Raw genomic sequence first — 22,185 nt, forward strand, 5'->3', positions numbered from 1 at the left:
ATGGTATCGGCTCGTTGGATAACATGTTGAACCCGAGCGAGAATGGTGGGTGAGGATAATTTTGGCCGATTGCTGGAATCGGCCTCCACGTTGCTTGCTCTGGTGAAGGTTTTGTAAGTTCCCTTCATAAATTTTTGGGGCCGATCACAAGGATCAGCCTCGCCATGTTCGCTCATTGATGTGCTCTCGCTACTCGCTCAGGCCGGAAGACAGAACCAGCCCAATCTCTGACTTTATCATGTTGGTGCGCTTGCTATCGTCCACCTTGAGTGCACCGTAGAGTCGTGGAGCACTAAGCTCTTCGGCAAGACGAGTACCATGTTTGTGCCGCCCGATGTCTCATCATCGGCTTTCCTTTGTTTGGGGCGCCACTCCATTTTCCGTGGACAACCCTCTTCATCCAGGGTTCGCTGAACCTTTGCAGCCGGATCGGTCGTGCCTTCCTTAGCGTATGCAGGTATAACCTTTCGGCTTCCTCCAAGCCGCGCAATCGCCGAACCCCGCGCTTTTGGGAACGGGCTGAGTCCGTCAGGGCACCACCTTGGCCGGTGGTACTGTCTTCTTCTACTTCTCCCTCGTCTTCCGAATCCTCAAGATCTGCCCAACGAGGTGACTCAGCGCGTTTGCTTTGTGGCGGGAGAGGCCCTAGGCGCTCGAACACGAGACACGTTGGCTGCCTCCTTCTTCTTCTTGTTGCATTCTCGGGCAATTGCCGATTGTGGGCAATCGGCTCATTCCTGAATCCCAGCAGTGTCTGAAGAAGGGGCAGTCCCAGTGTCTGGCGTTGTCATCTTGCTCCCTTGATGTTTCCGTGGCACGCCGCTCGTGCTCCTCCTCATCGCGATCCTCGCCGACGATGTCTTCCGGCTTCTCTAGCCGGACGATCTCCTCTATCATCATAATTGACCGTCGGCGTTGGTCATATTGACTCACATATTTGTTGAGGAGGTGATCGAGAGAGGCCGTTGATATCTTATGTTCTTCACCTCTCCCTCTCGTGACGTAGCGCTTGCCATCATGACGGAGCCGATCGCGTGGAGCGGCCTCCTCCGTATCCTTGCTATGAGAGCAGCTGCCCTCATCTCCATCTTTGCTGCAGTGGCTCCCGTGTCCTACCATGTTGATGCCGAACGAGGGACCTGGCCGGCAACCCTCGTGGTAGGTGACTTCCACCATGTTAACGGCGGGGAAGGGTTGGGTGTCGACCTTCATGGCGTACTGGTTGAAAATTAGACGCCCCTTCTCTATCGCCGCTTGGATGTGCTGACGCCACACCCTGCAGTCGTTGGTGGCATGGGAGAGCGAGTTGTGGAATTTGCAGTACGGCTTTCCGTTTAGCTCTTTCGCCGTGGGGAACTTGAGACCTTCGAGAATCGTCAACTCGTTTCTCCTTGAGCAGGAGGTCGAAGATTTGTTCGGCCTTGGTCACGTCAAAATCAAATCCCCCGGGCGGCCCCGGTGGCTTTACCCATTTGCGGGACACGGGGTTCCTCCCCGAGTCCACTCAACCATCGCTACTTCTTGGTCTCCCGCAGGCACTTCATCTTCCTCTCGTATCGACCATGACTACCGCACGCTTGAACTTGTCTTGGTACGAGTCCGGTGGCGCTTGTTCATATGCCGATAGTTTCGAACCATGTGCGCCAGCGAGGGATAATCTCGCTTGGGAGGCCATGTCCTTGAGCTGTGTTGCAAGGCCTCGCTACCGCTAACTCGATCGCTTCCTTTTCAGCTTATACGAACCGAATAACATCGGTTCCTAAGATTCCTGAAGCTGCCGGATGTACTCGTCACCGTTTCCCGCGCTTCGACGTAGTTGTGCTAGATCGGCAATGCTAGACTCGGAAGCTTCGAATGGTATTGCATATGGAACTGTTCTTCCAATTGCTTCCAAGACTGGATGGAGTTTGTCGGCAAAGAGGTGTACCATCCAAAAGCCGATCCCGTGAGGGATCGTGAAAAGAGCCTCACGCGTAGCTGATCCGACACTGAAGCCGGCCCTAGTTGAGCCAAATATCGGCCGATGTGCTCGATGGAGCTGGAGCCATCCGATCCACCGAATTTGGAGAAGTCAGGGAGCCGATATTTAGGTGGCAGCGGGATCATCTCGTAATCGTCGGGTACGGCTTGGAATAGCCGATCGTCTCTTCTTTCGGCACCATGCCGAACCGGTCTCTCGGCATGGTACCGATTCGATCCGCTGTGCTGGCCGTAGGAGTTGCACTCCGAAGATTCGCCGGTGTGGCGTACTTAGCCAGCCATGTTTGCTTTTCCAGCTCCGAGCCAACTCGCAGGAGCCGGGCTCGGGAGTTTCGTCGGTGTGGCGTACTTAGTTAGCCACGTCCGCTTCTCAAGCTCGTTGCCGACGTTCCTCCCTGTCTTCGCCGGAGTCCCCGATGTTGTGGCCTCGGTCCGTGAGTGCCCGAGTACCACAACTGCGCACATACGTGCACGCGTATCCTTGAGGGATCTCCTTAGGCGCCTCGGTCAAGAACCGGTAGTCACTAGGGTCACCACCAATCTTGTAGACGACGAATGCCGGTGTAGTCGGCACTTCGGCGAGTGCTGCCAACGCATATGGCAGCGGTGGACGGACTCGGAATGGCAACTCTCCTTGATGAGTCCCGAGAGCTGGTCCCGACGGCGAGTACCGGTGGCTCATGATCTCCTGGATCACGCGCAGAGCGACACGCTCCAACACGTTGACCAAGTTCTCATAGTGGCGGTGTAGCGAGTGAGCCACCAAGTAGTTGATCTCCCGCCGCAGCGCCCTCGGTGCGTTCCTCCGACGGGCGGAGAGGTCTATCCCATCGAGTGCACCTTGAGGTGAGAATCCCTTCCATCTGATGCCATGGGAACGGGTTCTCTGAAAGGAGCCGATGAGGTCGGCTTCGAGGGTGGCCTTGATCTCGTTGTATTGTTTCTTGAGCTCGTCAGGCAGCTCCTCGTAGGTGACTGGCGTGCCGTCCGCCATCTCAGATGTAGATGGCGATGTGGTTGATGTAGACGTCGTGTCCCACCGGGCGTGCCAGAATGTGTTGATCGCCAAAACCCACCGGCGGCAGCGGCCTTGTCAACACCGTAGAGCCGGGAAGAGCCTAGAGCTGCGGCTGGCCGAGACCCCTCCGAGCGACGGCCCGCAATGCTCTTCCGGTCACACGCGGCGATGCGAAGTGCAGGGCGTGCCACCTGACCTATACCGGTCGGGAAGGTGATGGGGATGCCTCGCTTAGTTTCCTCGCGGGGCATACATGTAAACATTAAATACGAGCCTCGATCGGCTCTCGAGTTATCTCGTGAATCGGCTCAAAGAGCCGATCCACCCATGATTCGTACGGGGTGCACGAATACTTGGTGGTCCTGCTTGATCAAGATAAAGCTAATGAGATCTACGACGATTTAGGGTTTTCACCGCATAATCGGATCATCCTACTCCAGGTTGGGCCTCGCGGCCACGCACGGTGCTCGTAAGCCGATCCTAAACAAGGCCTAAAAACCAACATGAAGGTGATCCTCGGAACATCCTGTTTAGGACTTGCGAACGCCACCCTACGTGCCACTCGGATCCTCCCCCTTTGTAAGGCCTAACTATTGCGAGATATTAAACTAATCCTTGTAGAACAAGGAGCAATCGTAACGGATCAGATCTACTAAATAATGATCAAGCGGGGTGCCGCCCCCACACCCGAGATAGGTGTGAGGGCGGCTAGATATGCAAGGGTTGCACTACGTAAGCATGCTTAAACGAAGAACAATGCTAACCCTAACACATCTATGATAACTACGTTGCTCGCCATCAAAAGCGCTTCGATACGAGCAACGCATGAACAACGTGGGGCTTGTGCTGCCTAGATCGCAAGATGCGATCTAGGCAGCATGTCGCTATTCGATAAAAACCCTCGAGACGAAGGAGTTGGCGATGCGCCGAGATTGGTTTGTTTTGGGTTGAACGTGAGTTGTTGTTTATTCCATAAACCCTAGGTACATATTTATAGTCCAGGGGACTTTCTAATGTGGGCGTGCACCAAACCGTGCACGGGTAAGATTCTACTTTCTAAACTAAGATGCAATCTAATATTTTACAGATACAAGGGCGATGAAGCCCAACTTAGCATAACAGGCCGATTCACATAATTCTCCATGTATATTTCCTTAAGCCCATCTTGATTGCGGCCCACCTCTGACTCGGTTAAATTCTGGTGATAACACCGTGTTCAAGCGTCTAGGGCCTCTCCCGCCTCGGAACAAGCATGCTGAGTCCGCTCGGGTGGAAGATCTCGAGGAACTAGAGGATGATGATGAAGAAGAAGACAAGTATCATCGGCCAAGGTGGTGCCCCGATGGGCTCGGCCGTTCCCGCAAGCGAAGGGTTCAGCGTCGCGTGGGTTGGAGGAAGCTGAAAGGTTATACCTGCACACGTTGAGAAAGGCACGGCCTGATCTGGCCGCCAAAATTCAGCGAACCCTGGATGAAGAAGGTCGGCCACAAAGGAAAGAGTGGCGCCCCAGACAAAAGAAAGCCGATGATGAGACATCGGCTGGCACAAACATGGTCTCCATCCTTCCAACGGAGTTTAGTGCTCCAGGATTGGACGACTGCGAGCGCATCGACGTGACAAAGGACGGGGTTAGGTTGGTTTCATCCACCGGCCTGACCGTGTAACAAAAACAACATCTATGGACAAACGTGGCGATGCCGATCCAGGAGATCGGCCCCAAGGATTTATGGAGGAACATTGCAAAAAACCTTCATCGAGCAAGCAACGTGGAGGCCGATTCCAGCAATCGGCCAAAATTATCCTCACCATCCATTCTGCCTGGGTTCAACGCCAATCTAATGGGCAATAGGGTTACGTCGGCTAAAAATCTAGAAGAAGTCCACACTGGTCCTAATCAAGCCGACGTTCGCATAGAGTGCCTTGGCTAATCACAGAGCCGATTTCAGCAGTTACCTGGCAGAATCGGCTCGGGGGGCACCTAATCGGATGAACATGTGCGATACATGTGCAGTGAAACGTTGGGGGCCGATAGAAAAATCGGCCCGTAAAAAAAACAAAGAATTCTCATGAGGAACAAAGCCGATGCATAGCCATCGACTCTAGCACAATTACACAGGATCCACCCGCTCCTTGGAGGGTGGAGGGGGTGAACCAAGATGGCGGCTTGGTCGGTGTCACTTTCAGAGGTTGGTACGACCAGAGTTTTGGAGGGCACCAGAAATTCAAAACATCCTCACCGATGAGCCGAGCTGATCAGCAAGACGCAGGAATTGAACTGGAGAAGCTCGGGGGGCAGCTCACCCTGAAGGTTCTCTGCTCTGGGGAGCCGATTTTGTTGGAATCGGCTAGCTCTGCATTATAACTTGGAAGCCGATGGTGGCACCTTTGGCTGGCTCACTACTTTTCTCGCCTTGACTAAGGCTCGGGGGGCAGCTTGCCCTGAAGGACCCTTTGCTATAGGGAGCCGATTTTGTTGAAATCGGCTGGCTCTGCAATCTCAACTGTTCTGAGGGATGGTTGCTGCAAGAAAACAGAGCAGGATTTCAAACATCGCTGCAGACTATCGAAAGAAAATCTGTGGATAAGTGGTGCCTATCCTGCAGAAGTATCATCTCCAGCCTCCGGGTTGAGTTAGCAATGGTCCCAGAGAGCCCCTGAAAGCAAAGGGGATTTGGAAGAGAAGGATTCGGCAGGAGAATGTCTGAGAACCTGAGGTTAATGATGAGACCAGGCATTATTTCGAGAGTTTTGCCGTTGAGTCCAACACTACGCTCAGTGACTGCGGATTGGACCTGTTCGGTTGGAAGTTTGGGGATCTGAGTTTGAGCAAGGTTCGCAGGTTACCAATGCGTTGCCATCGGCTTATTGAGCGGTGATCAAATTAACAATCAGCCAAATCAGTACGAAAAGAAATCGGCAAAATCAAGTTAAGGGAAATTCTTCATTAATATTGGGATTTCTTACAATGAAGAGCCGACTGCTCAAAGAAGAAAGGAAGAACAAAAGGAGAGCCGATTGCTCAGGGGTTACTAATCCTACATTGCTAATCCTCGCTAGCATCATCGTCGGCATCGGAGTTTCCGCCGGCGCTACCTCCGGAGGCTTCCTCGCCGTTGCTGCCCCCAGCCTTCGGCCGGAGCCTCTTCTTCCTCGTCATCATCATCATCCTCACTGTCCGCCCAAGCGCGGAAGCGCTCGTCGGCGGGTACCCAGCGGAAGAGGAGGAATCATCTTCCTCCTCCTCCTCTTCTCCCTCCTCGTCATCATCTTCGTCCTCGCTGTCCGCCCACATGCGGGAGCGCTTCTTCGGCGGGAGCCTGGCGGAGGGGGAGGCCTTGGTCTACTCTACTTCTCCTTCTTTCTTCTCCTTGTCGGAGGAAATGGGGTTCGCCCCGGAGTGGAGGTCGTCCTCATTCTTGTTCTTCGGCGAAGATTGGAGGGGGAGGCCTGAGGGGGAAGAGGAAGAGGAAGACATTGCTACAGGGGAAGAGGGTTTTTGGGCACTGATGGATAGAACAGAGCAAAGGGATGAAGTGGCGAACCGTTCGGCACAGATAAATAAAGGGGGTGTAGTGGAGATTTAATGCCATGACGGTTCTCGAGGACGTGATGCCGAAATTATCAATTCGTGCAATAGAAGCCAAGGAGGCGAGGCGAAATGATGGAAGATTCTCGCGGCAAGTCGTTGTTCGCCACGACATGACCCGACGAAGGAAAGGCGTAATGATTTTGGAAATGTCATTTCCAAAACCAGGGGGGCATGTGTTATCACCAGAATTTGACCGAGTCAGAGGTGGGCCACGATCAAGATGGGCTTGAAGATTATATACAGAAGAAATACGTGAATCGGCCTTATATGCAAAGTTTGGGCTAAATTGCCCATGTATCTGTATTATAGTAGATCGTATCTTAATTTAGAAGTTAGAGTTTTACCCGTGCACGGTTAGGTGCACGCCCACGTTAGAGAGTCTACGGACTATAAATATGTATCTAGGGTTTATGGAATAAACAACAACCAATGTTCAACACAAATCAATCTCGGCGCATCGCCAACTCCTTCGTCTCGAGGGTTTCTCCTGGTAAGCACCATGCTGCCTAGATCGCATCTTGCGATCTAGGCAGCATAAGCTTATTACGTTGTTCATGCGTTGCTCGTCGTCGAAGCCTTTTGATGGCGAGCAACGTAGTTATCTTAGGTGTGTTAGGGTTAGCATTGTTCTTCGTATCATATGTTGTCGTAGTGCAACCCTTATACATCTAGCCGCCCTTACACCTATCCTAGGTGTAGGGGCGGCACCCCGCTTGATCATCGTTTAGTAGATCCGATCCGTTACGGTTTCTCCTTGTTCTGCAAGGATTAGTTTAATATCCGCAATAGTTAGGCCTTACAAAGGGTTGGATGATCCAGCGGCGTGTAGGGTGTCGTTTGCCAGCCCTAGACAGGATGTTCCGGGGATCAACCTCGTGTTGGTTTTTAGGCCCTGTCTAGGATCGGCTCACGATCACCGTACGCGAGCGCGAGGCCCAATCGTGAGTAGGATGATCCGATTATGCGGTGAAAACCCTAAATCGTCGTAGATCGCATTAGCTTTATCTTGATCAAGCAGGACCACCATATATTCGGACACCTTGTACGAATCATGGGTGGATCGACTCTTTGAGCCGATTCACAGGATAACCTGAGAGCTGATCGAGGCTCGTATTTAATGTTTACGTGTATGCCATGCAGGAAACTAAGCGAGGCATCATCCAACACCTTCCTGACCAGGTATAGGTCAGGTGGCACGCCCTTGCATCAGCATCGGACGTGTGCGCAGAAGGCTTTGCGGGCCGTCGCTCATAGGGACCAGGGCCAGCCGCAGCCCTGAGTTGTTCCCGGCTCTACGGTGTTGCCCGTCGCTGCCCGTCGGTGGGTTTCTGACCGCAACAGTACGCTGATTATGCTAACTTTATTGTATCCAAGTACTTGCCTCCAACCTTTTCAGATCAGCAAAGGAGGAAATTATTTTATGACTTGAGGCATTATTTTTGGGATGACCCACACTTATATAAAGAAGGAGTGGATGGTATTCTGCGAAGATGTGTTCCTGAATATGAACAACAGGAGATATTGAGTAAATGTCATGGTAGTGTCTATGGAGGACATCACGCCGAAGATAGGACCGCGCAAAAGGTTCTACAATCAGGTTTTTATTGGCCAACTCTCTTCAAAGATGCAAGGAAGTTTATTTTATCTTGTGATGAATGTCAAAGGGTTGGTAATATCTCCAGACGCAATGAAATGCCTATGAATTATACTCTTGTTATTGAACCATTCGATTGTTGGGGATTTGACTTCATGGGTCCTTTCCCTTCTTCGAAGGTAACACTCATATACTTGTCGCTGTTGATTATGTTACTAAATGGGTGGAAGCCATACCTACAAAAAGTGCTGATGGTGAGACCTCTTTAAGAATGCTTCTAGATATTATTTTTCCTAGATTTGGAGTTCCTAGATATATTATGACTGATGGAGGTTCTCATTTTATTCATGGTGGTTTTAGAAAAACTCTTGCTAAGTATGGTATTAATCATAGAATTGCTTCTGCTTATCATCCTCAAACTAGTGGGCAAGTATAATTATCAAATAGAGAGATTAAATCTATCTTGCAAAAGAATGTTAATAAATCTAGAAAGAACTGGGCTATTAAATTGAAAGAAGCACTATGGGCTTATAGAACTGCTTATAAAAATCCCATGGGTATGTCACCGTATAATATGGTTTATGGGAAAGCTTGCCATTTACCTTTAGAACTAGAGCACAAAGCTTACTGGGCCGTGAGAGAACTAAATAAAGATCCTAAACTTGCCGGTAAGAAAAGATTGCTACAATTGAGTTCTCTAGATGAATGGAGAAGTGAAGCTTATGAAAATGCTAAACTCTTTAAAGAGAAAGTTAAGAAATGGCATGATAGAAGAATTATCAAAAGAGAATTTAATGTTGGAGATAAAGTCCTATTGTATCGGTCTCGTCTCAGATTTTTTACAGGGAAATTACTCTCAAAATGGGAAGGACCATATGTCATTGATGAGGTGTATCGATCAGGAGCAATTAAAATTAGCTCACTGCAAGGTAATGCCACACAAGTGGTTAATGGACAAAGACTCAAGCATTATATCTCGGGGGATTCTTATAATGAAGATGTTGATGTTATTCAAGTGGTAACTCCGGAAGCCTTCATCAAAGGTCAAGTTGACGGTCCTGCAGAGTCCGACTTTGAATAGGTAACAGTTCTGGTAAGAAAAAGTCTGCGTTTAACTTTCCAAACAATATTTTTGCAACTTTTGGAAAATATGAAAAATTACGAGATCGAAACGGAGTGGAGGAGACGCACGAGGGCGTGCCCCCACAGGCCGGCGCGGGCCCCAGCCTGGCCGCACCGCCCTGTGAGGAGGGCTCCTCGTCGCCCCTCTCCGACTCTGCTTCGACCTGGTACTTTCCGTTTATCGAGAATTTTTTTGCTATATAATCCCCCGGACCCCTGGAGGTCCGTATATCGTTTTCTCGACGTGTTTTGTTTTGAGCTGTTTCTGCCAGGATCTGTTGTCGATCTAGAAGCACCATGGCCTCCAACAACAAGGACAAGGAGCCTTTGGAGGAAGTGAAGGGGATGTCTTCAACAAAAAGGAAGCGGGAAACTGCGGGGAGTGAGCCCATCTTGGTGGGATCGGTTAACACTGGACGTTCTTTTTCTCATAACCTGCAGGGACTTCTACCGCCTGCCCTTAACCTCGGCTCTTTCCCTGCTGTGGACGAAGCACTGCGGGTTACTGATGAGTTTTGTGATCAATACCGTGCTCTGAGAAGAGAGGTGGAGATACTTCAGGAGGAGAACCACCGACTGCGCAGAATGATGGAGTATCACTCAATTTCCATCACAAGGCCACCACCGACATCTTTGGACAACAATGAATCTCTTCGAGTCTTAGTGCAGAATTGCCAAACTGAGAAGCTGAAGTTGAAGGAGATCTTTAAGAATCGCGGGAAGAATTCATCACCACCGCCGGAGGAGTAATTCATCATCGGTATTGGCATCCCCTTGGTTTGTTCCGAGCTTGGAGGAGTGCCGCGGTATCATATCATCACTATCTTTTACCTTTTTACTTTCAAGTAGTGTCATATCATGAGTAGGGAAGTTATCATATAAGATGTGTTGCGATATGGAAGTATCTCTCTTTAGTTGGTTATCTATGTATCCCTTGGTGTGAGTTATCGTTATGGAATATTAATGAGAAGTCTTATCATTTACATATTGCACATCTTATTTTAGTTCGCAATCTCTATTATATGATTGATCTTGTTATTAGTATTGGTATCACTTTGGGAGCATTAAGTAAATCTATTTGGTTTTGGCAAACTTAGCATTGGTCAATAGCAACAACACTTTGAGTTTTAAGTAGAATAGAGGAAACACATGTAGATATGTTATTATCTTTCTTGTTAGTTCCTAGCTTAGTATTCTGAAGTTAAAATTGTTTGTGCTTACAAGTAAGATGCATGATTGTTTCTATCACATGTATATTTGTTTGTTTCCCTCAACTCTTATGCTTGCTAATTAACCTTACTAGCCAAAGACTCGTACTGAGAGGGAATACTTCTCGTGCATCCAAAGCCCTTAAACCAAACCTATGCCATCAGTTGTCCACCATAACTACCTACTATGTGGTATTTCCCTGCCATTCCAAGTAAATACTTCATGTGCTACCTTTAAACAATTCAAAAATTATTACCTCTTATTTGTGTCAATGTTTTATAGCTCATGAGGAAGTATGTGGTGTTTTATCTTTCAGTCTTGTTAGGCAGCTTCCACTAATGGACTAGTGGCTTCATCCACTTATCCTATAATTTTGCAAAGAGCTGGCAACGGGGTTCCCAGCCCCAATTAATCAACCTTCATTAATAACTCTCTTCACATGTTTTGCCCTGATTCATCAGTAAGCAACTTAATTTTGCAATAAACACTCCTCCATGGTATGAGATTGTTGGAAGGCACCCGAGGATTCGGTTAGCCATGGCTTGTGTAAGCAAAGGTTGGGGGGAGTGTCATCCTTAAATAAACTAAAGTACATGTGTAAACAAAAGAGAAGAGGGATGATCTACCTTGCTGGTAGAGATAACGTCCTTCATGGGAGCAGCTCTTTGGAGGTCTGTTTGGCAAGGGGGTTAGAGTACCCGCTACCATTCGTTGACAACAACAAACACCTCTCAAAACTTTACTTTTATGCTCTTCATACGATTTCAAAACTTAAAAAGCTCTAGCACATGATTTAATCCCTGCTTCCCTCTCGCGAAGGGCCTGTCTTTTACTTTATGTTGAGTCAAGTAAACCTATTTCCCTCCATCTCAAGCAAGCATTCGAGTTGTTGTGACCAAACAATTTATATTGTGATCTATTTCATCATGTCTTTTATTCTTCCTTGTTTAGTACAAGTTTTATCTCAATGAATATGGCTTTGAAAGTTATCAATGATTATAAGGAGACTACTATGATTGAGTATGCAAGTTTACCATAAGCTTTAATATGAGAGTGCTGCTCAATAGATGAGTATAATCTGTTAACTGTTCTCTGACCAAGAACAAAGTTTGCCATCACCAATTATGCACCTTTATTTGTGATTACCTTCTACTTGTTTCAAGTTGAATTATATGAGGAAGTTGTTTACTAGAATGTCTTGTGTGAATGAATATGATGCTTCTTGTCCGTATTTTATTTATCGACTCTTCACTCCATAAACACGTGGTCTTGTTTACCGAGTTCGGTTTCGCTTGGGGACAAGCGAAGTCTAAGCTTGGGGGAGTTGATACGTCCATTTTGCATCACTATTTTATATCATAATTTTCTGTTATTCATTGATATATTTCATATTTGGAGATGATACTTATGTTATTTCATCTATTTTGCATGTTTCATGATTATTGGAGGATCGCGCACCGGAGCCAGGATTCTGCTGGAAAAAGCACCGTCAGAATGCAATATTTCGGAAGACCAACAGCTGACGGAAATTATATGAAAATCCTATTTTTCCAGATGACGAAGGGAGCCAGAAGGGGGAGCCGAGGGGACCCGAGGTGGGCCCACCTCATAGGCCGGCGCGGCCCAAGGCCTGGCCGCGCCGCCCGGTGAGGAGGGGGCCCACAGCCCCCTCTCGCCTCCTTTTCTTCGCGTACGTCTTCGTCCCGAAAACCTAAGCCCCAGAGGATAGTCGCGAAGAGACACAGCCGCCTCTGCGGGGCGGAGAACACCAGAGAGAAAAGAGCTCTCCGGCAGGCTGAAATTTGCCGGGGAAATTCTCTCCCGGAGGGGGAAATCGACGCCATCGTCACCGTCATCGAGCTGGACATCATCTCCATCATCATCACCATCATCATCATCATCATCATCACCGCCATCTCCACCGCTGCACCTCGTCACCGCTGTAACAATTTGGGTTTGATCTTGATTGTTTGATAGGGGAAACTCTCCCGGTGTTGATTTCTACTTGTTATTGATGCTATTGAGTGAAACTATTGAACCAAGGTTTATGTTCAGATTGTTATTCATCATCATATCACCTCTAATCATGTTCCATATGATGTCTCGTGAGTAGTTCGTTTAGTTCTTGAGGACATGGGTGAAGTCTAAATGTTAGTAGTGAATTATGTTGGTTAGTATTCAATGTTGTGATATTTAAGTTGTGGTGTTATTCTTCTAGTGGTGTCGTGTGAACGTCGACTACATGACACTTCACCATTTATGGGCCTAGGGGAATGCATCTTGTATTCGTTTGCCAATTGCGGGGTTGCCGGAGTGACAGAAACCTAAACCCCCGTTGGTATATCGGTGCAGGAGGGATAGCAGGATCTCAGAGTTTAAGTTTGTGGTTAGATTTATCTTAATTACTTTCTTGTAGTTGCGGATGCTTGCAAGGGGTATAATCACAAGTATGTATTAGTCCTAGGAAGGGCGGTACATTAGCATAGGTTCACCCACACAACACTTATCAAAACAATGAAGATTAATCAGCTATATGAAGCGAAAGACTAGACTAAATTCCCGTGTGTCCTCAAGAACGTTTGGTCATTATACGTAAACAAACCGGCTTGTCCTTTGTGCTAAAAAGGATTGGGCCACTCGCTGCAATTATTTCTCTCGCACTTTACTTACTTGTACTTATTTCATCTGCTATATCAAAACCCCGTGAATACTTGTCTGTGAGCATTTACAGTGAATCCTTCATCGAAACTGCTTGTCAACACCTTCTGCTCCTCGTTGGTTCGACACTCTTATTTATCGAAAGTACTACGATACACCCCCTATACTTGTGGGTCATCATGCGTCTCTGCGGACGCGTCCGCGCGTCCGTTTGCGTCCGGTTGGTCTGCATGCAGCCCTCTCTCTCCTCCTTTAATTACGCATGCGTTCATTGCTAGCCACACAAACAGAATCTTTCCCTCTCTCTCCTCTCTAATCACGCATGCGGTCAAATAAATGCGTCCCTGCCGCTGGAGAAGGGGTAGACGCATGCGGACCTGCGGACGTTTTTTTGTGTCCGTGCCCGACGCAAACGGACATAAATATGCGTCGCCCCGCTGGAGATGCAAGCCATGAAATGTGCTAGGCAATGCTCGGTTTTCTTCCGTGTGCTAGGTAATGCTAGGTTTTCTCCCGTCCAATTAGTTCCTACACTCTCCGCCAGGCCTGGTGCATACAGCAGATGCAGCACCCACACGCTCCAATAATTTGAGAATGATGGCCTTATGATGGAAGTATGCATGGTAGGTCTGCCCAGCTACAATCTGAGCGTTGCCCTACAGCTACAAATTAAGCGCGCCCAGCTCTCTGCTAGGTCCATGCCGAGCACAGAAGGGAGATGGGTCTCTCTCTCTATCTCTCTGCTACGGGAAGGAGGAGAGGAAGTGGGTCATGGTCAGGGTAAGGCGGGCACTGTTGATCGTCGAGGTGACCCATCACGCATTCATTCATCTGCTAGCCATAGCAACTCCTACCTCGCTTTCATGTTTCATCTAATCTCATCTCTCTCCTCTCCGTGTCGTCGTCCTGCTCCCTGTTGTTGGTCTGTAGTCTCTGCTCCTTCCCCATGCAATGCAGTTCCACGTAAAGCTCCCTCTTGATTGCTGTCATCATTTATATCTGAGTGCATGCTACCGCCAGTACTCCTCTCTTCACCTCTGCTTGGCTGCCTTCTCCATCTCTCTCCTCTTCCTGCTCATGTGCTGTCGATCGCTTTCTCTCTCCCTCGATCGCTCTCTCTCTCTCTCTCTGCAGTAATAAGTCGGCACCCAAAAGGAGCTGACATGGTCAACGTTCAATTCTTCCCTACATTGACCAGAGCTGCCGATCAGCTGCCCAGTAGTGTAGCCCTCTAGTCTCTACCCGCTCTCTCTTCGCTTTACGTACGTCTCGGCTCTCGGCGTTTCAAACATCCAATTCATAAACTGTGTACGACACTAGGGCTCGATGCATGCCTACTGTTCATGACGCCGAATTTCTGCTTAATTCTTTTTTTTTCACCATCATGCACAGTACCCCGCGGGCGTTCTAAATCGCTTTGTGCTATACCAAGAGAGATTTGCCAAAATGCACACCCTTTTCTTTTATAGATAGAGAAAGAACCAAAATACAAGCTAGACAAACCAACATCCATTATATATAAACGGGCCAGCAAAGCCACAAGAAAGCAAGTGAACTCCTCACCAAAAAAAACCCCACTAATTTCCACCTATCGGCCTCCTCGACAATCGCATCAAGCACAACTGCACAAGCGCCACTGTCGAGGACTTATTTGTGAAGATTCTGCTGTTTTGCTTGATCCATATTGATCTCAAAACCAGCATGAGATTGCAGAATTTCAAATACATTTCCATCTCGGAGAGCTAGTAGCATGATGGTGATGATACGACTTGGGCGGTGCACAACCTTTTAGCTCCTCCGAGGCTCCGATCCACGTACTCTTCTTTCATCCACACCGGATTTCTCTCATTGTCGGTGCATAGGAGTTTTCTCATTATACGCTCATTTCTCTTGCAGACGGTGCATAAGAGTTTTCTCATTATTTTCATTTCTCTCGTAGTCGGTGCATAAGAGTTTTCAATCCATGTAGCTCGTTTTATAAAAAAATATCAAAAAGAACATTTTAAAGTTTCAAATATATCTGAAAATAAATCTTGATGTAGTTAATGTTCTGTCTCCATCTAGATTTATCTTCAGATTTATTTGAAACATTAAAATATTTTTATGAATTTTGAAAAAAAAGCCTACATGTAAGTATGTAACTCAGGCTACAAAAATCCACACTCCATCTCATCTGGGTTACAAATAGGCTTTCCTAGCTTGAAATAGTAATATAGTCTCAGTATACTGTATATATCTGCACATCCTTTGGATTCCCTGTCCACGATACATGCTTCGATCGGATTTTTCTTTGCTACGACTGGTGGCGTGTGTCAGCTACTGAAGGTGTTTTCTTCAGGTCCGGCCGGGCGGTCAGCAACAGAATATGGCCCTGTTGTCATTTGTCAAACATATAGTACTGCATGCGTGCTTCTGCCCCGCCTCCTCGGTTGTAGTACTAGTATATTGAACTGAACTGAAAGCAGCACTGAACTACAAGTCCACTGCCACACACATCCTTCGTGTCAACGTCCCTTCAGTTTTAATACTCACATCCATCCATCGATCTATCTCTACATCCATCACCGTTGCTTTCCAAGCTAGCTTTGGTCCACCCTCCCTCCGGTCAAAAATACAGTAGGCAAGCAAATTGTGCTGTCCAGAAACAAAATATAGAAATACAGTCATTTTGGCACCCGTCCTCCATTGAGCTCGTTTATGAAAACTTCGAAAAATTCAAATTTAAAGCCCCAAATATTTCAATAGAAGTATCCGAATGTAGTAAATGATTTATTCTAGATGTGTGTAATTTTTTAATACGACATACCTTGTGTAATTTGGCTGACTTGTCTTTTTGCTGAGCCTAAAATACAAGGCATTTCAATGAGAGTTTGCACCTGGTAGTGTACATATGACTATATCTAGGTTTTTCTAGAACTATCTGAAATTAAGATTTCAGTTTTTATAAATAAACGGCTCCAGTTAGGCCAGGCTCTAATACTCCACCTAAATCGTATTAGTTATCGTTAATATAGATGTATCTAGAGTTCTAGACATATCTTAGTTCTAGATACATTCATATTAGCGATAAATAATATGGACCGCAGGGAGTAGCACTTTTCTTCTCGTCCATCACTATTGTTTTCCAACCTAGCTTTCGTCCACACTGCGGTAATTTTTTTAAAAAAATATAGTCTTCAAATACGTACTCTATCGATCTGTTTCATATTAATTGTCGATATAGTACATGATTGTACTCAACGAAGGGACTACGTGGTAATTAAAAGAGTGGTCAAACTGCACCGTCCAGAACATTGTACAGTAATATACACTTCCTCTCGTGAATGCGCTTGTTCTCGTGTAGAGGACACGGAGTGTCAGGGAGAGTATTTTCAGATGAAAAATTGCTAATAATTCTTGAGACAAAAATGGTGAAACAGCTGCATGGACACACGCACGTATCACGTACGTAGCTTAACAAGCAAGTTTTCTTGTGTAGATATTTCCATAAGACTAAAGAGCTGTCCTTGCTACATTCACGTCATGCATGCATATATATGTTACCCCTTTTTTCATCGCTACGATGAGGGCATGCCCAATGCATAGCCCTAGGGGTGTTGCCTCACACCTTTAACTAGGTTCGGGTGGTCCAAAGTAGGTTCGGATGAGGAGGCAGCCTCTTCATCAGGAGGCAACCTCTTCAGCCATAAAGTGGAAAATGTGAGAGAGAAAAAGAAAAACCAAATCAGCTTTTGAGAAAAAGACATATTAATGGGACCATAACATGGCATGCATATGTCAAAAGTTTTATCCAAGCCTAGTTGGACAGCTGCCTCCATTGCTCATGCCCTGAAGAGCTACAAAAGCGGTAGTACTATCAGCAAAAAAAAGCTCTTGCATGGCGTAGCATGGACATGTGACGGATGCAGTAGTAGAAAGCGTGAAAGAACATGCATGCATGCACACCCTTTAATTCCCTTCTTCCCTAGCTAGCTACCTCATTGTTACCACTACAGAAAGAAGAAAGGAAAAAAGACCTTTTGATTGTCCTAAACATCGTCAGCCACATTTTCACTACAAACACTTGCTTTTTCATTGGAGATCAACCTACGTACCCTTAGCTAGCTTTAGTTCATCACCGATTTCATGCTGTCCACAACACATCCCTAGCTTTGAACAGCAAAAAATGGCACTGGGACAATCTAACATGCAAACTAATCAACTAAGTGCTCCTGAAGATTCTTCCTGAGGAAGACGACGGTCTTCAACTCCGGCGGTGGTGCGAGCGCCCTAGGGTGAAGTCAAGGTTTGGCTCGCTAGTGCTCGATGTCGTCTCCGACAGGCAGGAGTTCATGTCTGATAGTATCTCTATACTCTTGGACTGCATATGTTCCTGCATTTACATCCAAGATTAATAGTTGATATTAATTGTCTCCCATAATTTCCATCTGTTTGAACTTAGAAGAATGTAAGCAAATGATGCCATATATATATGTTAGAAGAATCAGAATAACAAGCTGGTTGATTGAGCGTGTGTGTACCTTCAAAGATTGCATGCTTTCGTTGTTTGAGTCACAAGGGAAGCCAGACCAGTCCTCCTCCCTACATATATCCCACGCCAACATGTGCAATTAAGTTAGTTTATTTCTCCGTCAGTTCGGCAGGAGATATAAAAACAATACTACGTCATGACAAGAAAATGAAGCATGGAGCAATTTAAAAATTAATGCCTTCATAATTACTGACATAAAAATTAAATGTTTTGGCAGGAGGACATATAACTAAAACTGTTACTCTAGCTAAGATTGCACAGTGCACATGGAACTCATTATTCCAGCATACATTTGTCTGGGTGATCCATGACAATACCTCGATGAATAGTTAGGATACTTTATGATGATATCACATTCACTTGGAATTTCTAATGCAGGAGCAGGAGTAATAGCAAATTAGGAGAGATGTGCATGTGGGTAGGCCTTTTTTACTTTACTTGCCAGCCTAAAGTAGCAAAGCTCACCAAAGTCAAAGAGATACATGGCAGTGTGAGATGACATCAAGCAAAAAAGCTAGCTAGCTTAATCCATGCAATTTAGTTGATCTTATATTTCAATACTTGTGTATTAGAGAGATTTTTGGTCAAGGCAGAGACATACATATATTATGGGACACTAGATATCCTAGTGGTAGTTCAATCCTAGTTTACCAGCACTAGAATTTGTCAAGCATGCAGATTTAAGGTAATCAATACATGTATTGCCCTTGTACACACATGCAACTATTGGAGCTAGAGTGATCGTGTGGCTACCTCGAAGAGCTATTCCACAGGGCGCCAGTGTGAGCGGCACCGACGCCGATGTTGCCGTCATGGTCGTTTGCGGCCAACCTTCCATGTCGTGCCGCCGCTGTCTCCGGCCTACCACCGCCGCGCAGGTCGAGCAAGTTGTCGTCGCAGATCTCGCCTGCGGACCCGTTCTCAAACCCGTCGGCTTGATCTGCTCGATCAAAACATGGAACGCACATTAAGAAAAGAATAAAATGGAAGGCTGGCGAAGGTTTAAATCAGAATCCTATTCTAAAGGGAGCAAATACAAGCATGTGTATCTATCACGCATTTCTTTGCATGGATGGACTATTCACCTGACGAGGCTGCCGGCCTTTCGGTATTCTTCACCGTCCTGTACATCTGCAGTAACAAAGGCAAATTAGCTTAGCTAGTAGCATATCTCGCCATCTAACTTTATCTACTCATTATCTAGCAAAGTCTAACTGCAAGATTTTTTCAGCTGCAGAGAAAGATCAAATCATGAAGAATCTTAGTTGGCAAATCATAAGATATGCAGGCGCGTAAAAGATATATCATGACTGCTTCCCAGCCTAGCTAGCTGCAAGATTTGACATGACTGCTTAAGAGAAGAGGTTAAGCCAATGGAGGAGGAGGAGAATAATGGAACCCACACGTTCACATTCGCATTCTACAGTTGATCATGTGTGAGGTGTGTGTGGGTGTGGCTGCCAGTAGTACACTACTCTAGCCAGTAGGTTAGGCCGCTGGGAAGCTAGCCAGTGTGTCATGCATCTCCCATGGATTTGAAACCCCACACCCACGGCATGGAGGACTTGACCTAGCTAAGGAGGAGAAGTTTCCATGGGTATTACAAGAGATGCAGAACAGGACAGAGGGGAGGCACTGTTGCTGCTTAACCACATCTGGGTCTCTAGCCCTCTCCCTCTCTCTGTCTTTATTTCTTCCTTTCACTTTGATTGTTGCATGCATGTGGGCTAGTACAGCATTGAGCAGTGTGTGGGAGTAACTAGCACTGCTACGGCAAAGCAGACACAGGAGAGGAGAGAAGGCCCAAGAGATGCACATATCCATGTCCATGCATATGTTTTTCAGTTGTGCACTGTAACTCTCTATACCTCTCTCTTTATTCATGCATCTTAGATCTTACTACTACGAATACTAGTGATTATTCATTGAAACTTAATGAATTAATGAGCTATAATTAACTAACCAAAGATACGATTAACTGCTTAATGCATGAGTTGTAAGGTTAAGAAAGATAAGAAAGAAGGGTTACCTGCAAGTGAGACTTGACATGAGCTAGGGTGAGATCCTTCACATCCATGAGCTCAAGAACTGCCTTTGGCGTCGCCCCTGAAATTTTTATACAGGCACAAGAAGATTAGCCAAAGCGACGCTTATTTTACCAATCAAGAAGGCAAGAATCGATTGGTGATCGAGGACCGGGCAAGACTACGTACTCTCGTGGCCGCCGAGGAGCTCGACGGCGTGGACGAAGCGGGAGTGGAGCGTTGACGTCCAGCGCATGCGGGGCGCGCGCGCAGCACGCTTCGGCGCCGGGTACCCGACGAGGCGCGCGCCGCACCCCCCACCGCCGCGACGCCAGGCTCCGGCGACGTGGCAGGGGTCGCAGTAGCACGGCGCGGCGGAGGCACCGCCACCGTGCGGAGGCGGGGGCGCGAACGGCGTCGGGTACAGCGGCACGCCCCGTATGGGCCGCAGCATGCCACCGTCGGGGAGGGGGACGGAGTGGGGGTTTTGGTAGTAGAGGCCGGGGTGGCCCGGCGCGGTGGCGTGGTGTTGCGGCATGGGAACCGGCAGCGGCAGAGGTGGCATGGGAAACGGCAGCTGCAGCGACGGCGCCATGGACGGGTTCAGGCCGCTGGTAGTGGGAGGCCCAAAGAACCTGCCGCCCATGGCGTGGCGGTGATCATGGCCGTGGGGTGTTGCGCTCGCTGGGAGGCCGATCTGGAGGGACAGATCCGGCTGGGAAGGGAAGAGCTCCATTGATCTCTCACTTTCCCCAAGCAGCTAGGTTGTGTGTCTCCTCTTGAGCACTCTCTTTTCTCGCTCTAGTTTCCTTGTTTGTGCAAGCTGCGAGGCTTGAGCTAGGTGGATGGATACTCCCCCTTTTAAGTGAGTGGAAGATGGAGAAAGAGACATGTCCGGCTCGGGGTAGAAATGTAAAAAGGGGTTTTGGGGAATATGTGAGGAATAGTGCTTTGTCTGTTTAGAGAGAGAGAGCGTGTGTGAGAGAGGAAGAGTGAATGAGTGAGAGAGAAAGGCTAGCTATAGCTGCGACCTGCAGTAGTTATCGAGGCAAAGTGAAGTTTCCCACGAAGGGGTTGGATGATGAGTTAATGATGATGCATTCATTCATGCATGCCTGGGGTTCTCACAGTTTGGGGAATTGACAAGAAATGACACTCTGGGTCAAAAGGGTAAAGATTCCAGTTAATTACCACCATTTTTTTATTAGTTCATGCGAGTAAATGTGAATGGCAAGTACCCTGTTCTTGTGCATATGCTAATGCACGTACGCAAACGTCTTTTGGATGAGAGCTCCCAGCCTTATTGTGGGGTTGTTGGCACATGTTTTTCTTGTTAGGCACCCATCCTTTCAAGCATGAATACCTCCTCCTCTTCTCTCTCTCCCGCTCTCCTTCTCCACACACAGTTTCTTGATTTGGCTTAGTTCCAAGCCCTGCTTCTTCAAAAAGCAAACAAAAAAATAGTTCCAAAACCTTCAACAGTATGCCAGCTTTGCATTTCAGAAGAAGACAGCATGTGTCTACGGGGTTTCTCTCACTTGGCACTTAATTGTCACTAACTCTCGATGGGTACCAGTGCATATGCATGACTTTTAGTTCAGAACTTGAGATCACATCACATCAGTGTGAAATCTTTGCTCGATCGTTTCCCATACAGCTCTTGTCTAAGTTTTGCATCATCTGCTCGTCACCCCAAAACAGCCTTTGCTTTTAGACCAACAAAAGCAATGCATCATGTGGATGTCTGAGCATCATGTGGAGTAAGTACTTCTGCCACCATCAAGAAACATATCACTACTCAATATTAAGTCCGGAAGACAAGTAAGACTGGAGTTAAAACTCATCTATTGTACTTCCCACGTCGCGATTAAAAGTACGCCTACACATGACTTGTACTGTTCAACTAGAGCAAGACGATTACAAAACTACCCCTCTTGAGTCCCATGACATTCTAAAAGTTTACAGTATGAACAGACTATAGACAAGTGGCTTATATGTGAATTTTTCATTTCGTATATTTTCTTATCTAGGATATTTTTTCAACGTATACTCGGGTCATAAAAAAGTGACGTAGTCTCTAGAGAAAATTGAACAAAGACCAACTAATGCCAAGGTTGTTGGGCACACTACTCAGCTATCCATGTTTTTTGGGCAAACCTCCAACATTTCATCTAACACAGGTTGCATATAGGCCTAAATCACATATAAACTTGACTAATAGCAATTCTGATTATTTAGGCGCCCGAGTAAATGATTATGTGACGTCCATCGTGTCATTTTGGCCATATTCTTTGGATTCAAAACGTATAAGAATAACTGAAATTCTAGCAATCGAAACATATTACCCGAATTAGTCAAACCTGAAATTTTCTAGTAACATTTCTTACAGCCCTATAAAGTTCGGAATTTTTCTAAAAAACGAAACACTGAAAACATTATTTGGAAATTAATCTAGAAAAA

General features: G+C 46.9%; 2 protein-coding genes across 2 annotated transcripts in view; one reads left to right on the forward strand and one right to left on the reverse strand.

Moving 5' to 3' along the window:
• LOC124654029 overlaps nucleotides 1-14,581 on the forward strand; it is a 21,593-nt gene extending 7,012 nt beyond the window's left edge. The window contains exon 11 of the mRNA XM_047193067.1: nucleotides 14,563-14,581. Within this exon, the coding sequence (XP_047049023.1) occupies nucleotides 14,563-14,581 (19 nt within the window). The remainder of the gene's footprint in view (nucleotides 1-14,562) is intronic.
• A 2,832-nt stretch (nucleotides 14,582-17,413) lies between these two features.
• LOC124654034 (probable transcription factor KAN2) lies at nucleotides 17,414-20,504 on the reverse strand. Its single transcript, XM_047193070.1, has 6 exons — nucleotides 19,915-20,504; nucleotides 19,731-19,807; nucleotides 18,787-18,832; nucleotides 18,455-18,641; nucleotides 17,664-17,751; nucleotides 17,414-17,542 (listed from the first exon to the last, which is right to left on the reverse strand). The coding sequence occupies exons 1-6, from the start codon at nucleotides 20,459-20,461 to the stop codon at nucleotides 17,414-17,416; spliced, it is 1,074 nt and encodes a 357-aa protein (XP_047049026.1). The 5' UTR covers nucleotides 20,462-20,504.
• Nucleotides 20,505-22,185: the final 1,681 nt, after the last annotated feature.

The sequence above is a fragment of the Lolium rigidum genome, chromosome 1 (assembly GCF_022539505.1).
Source record: "Lolium rigidum isolate FL_2022 chromosome 1, APGP_CSIRO_Lrig_0.1, whole genome shotgun sequence".
Classification (NCBI taxonomy): domain Eukaryota; kingdom Viridiplantae; phylum Streptophyta; class Magnoliopsida; order Poales; family Poaceae; genus Lolium; species Lolium rigidum.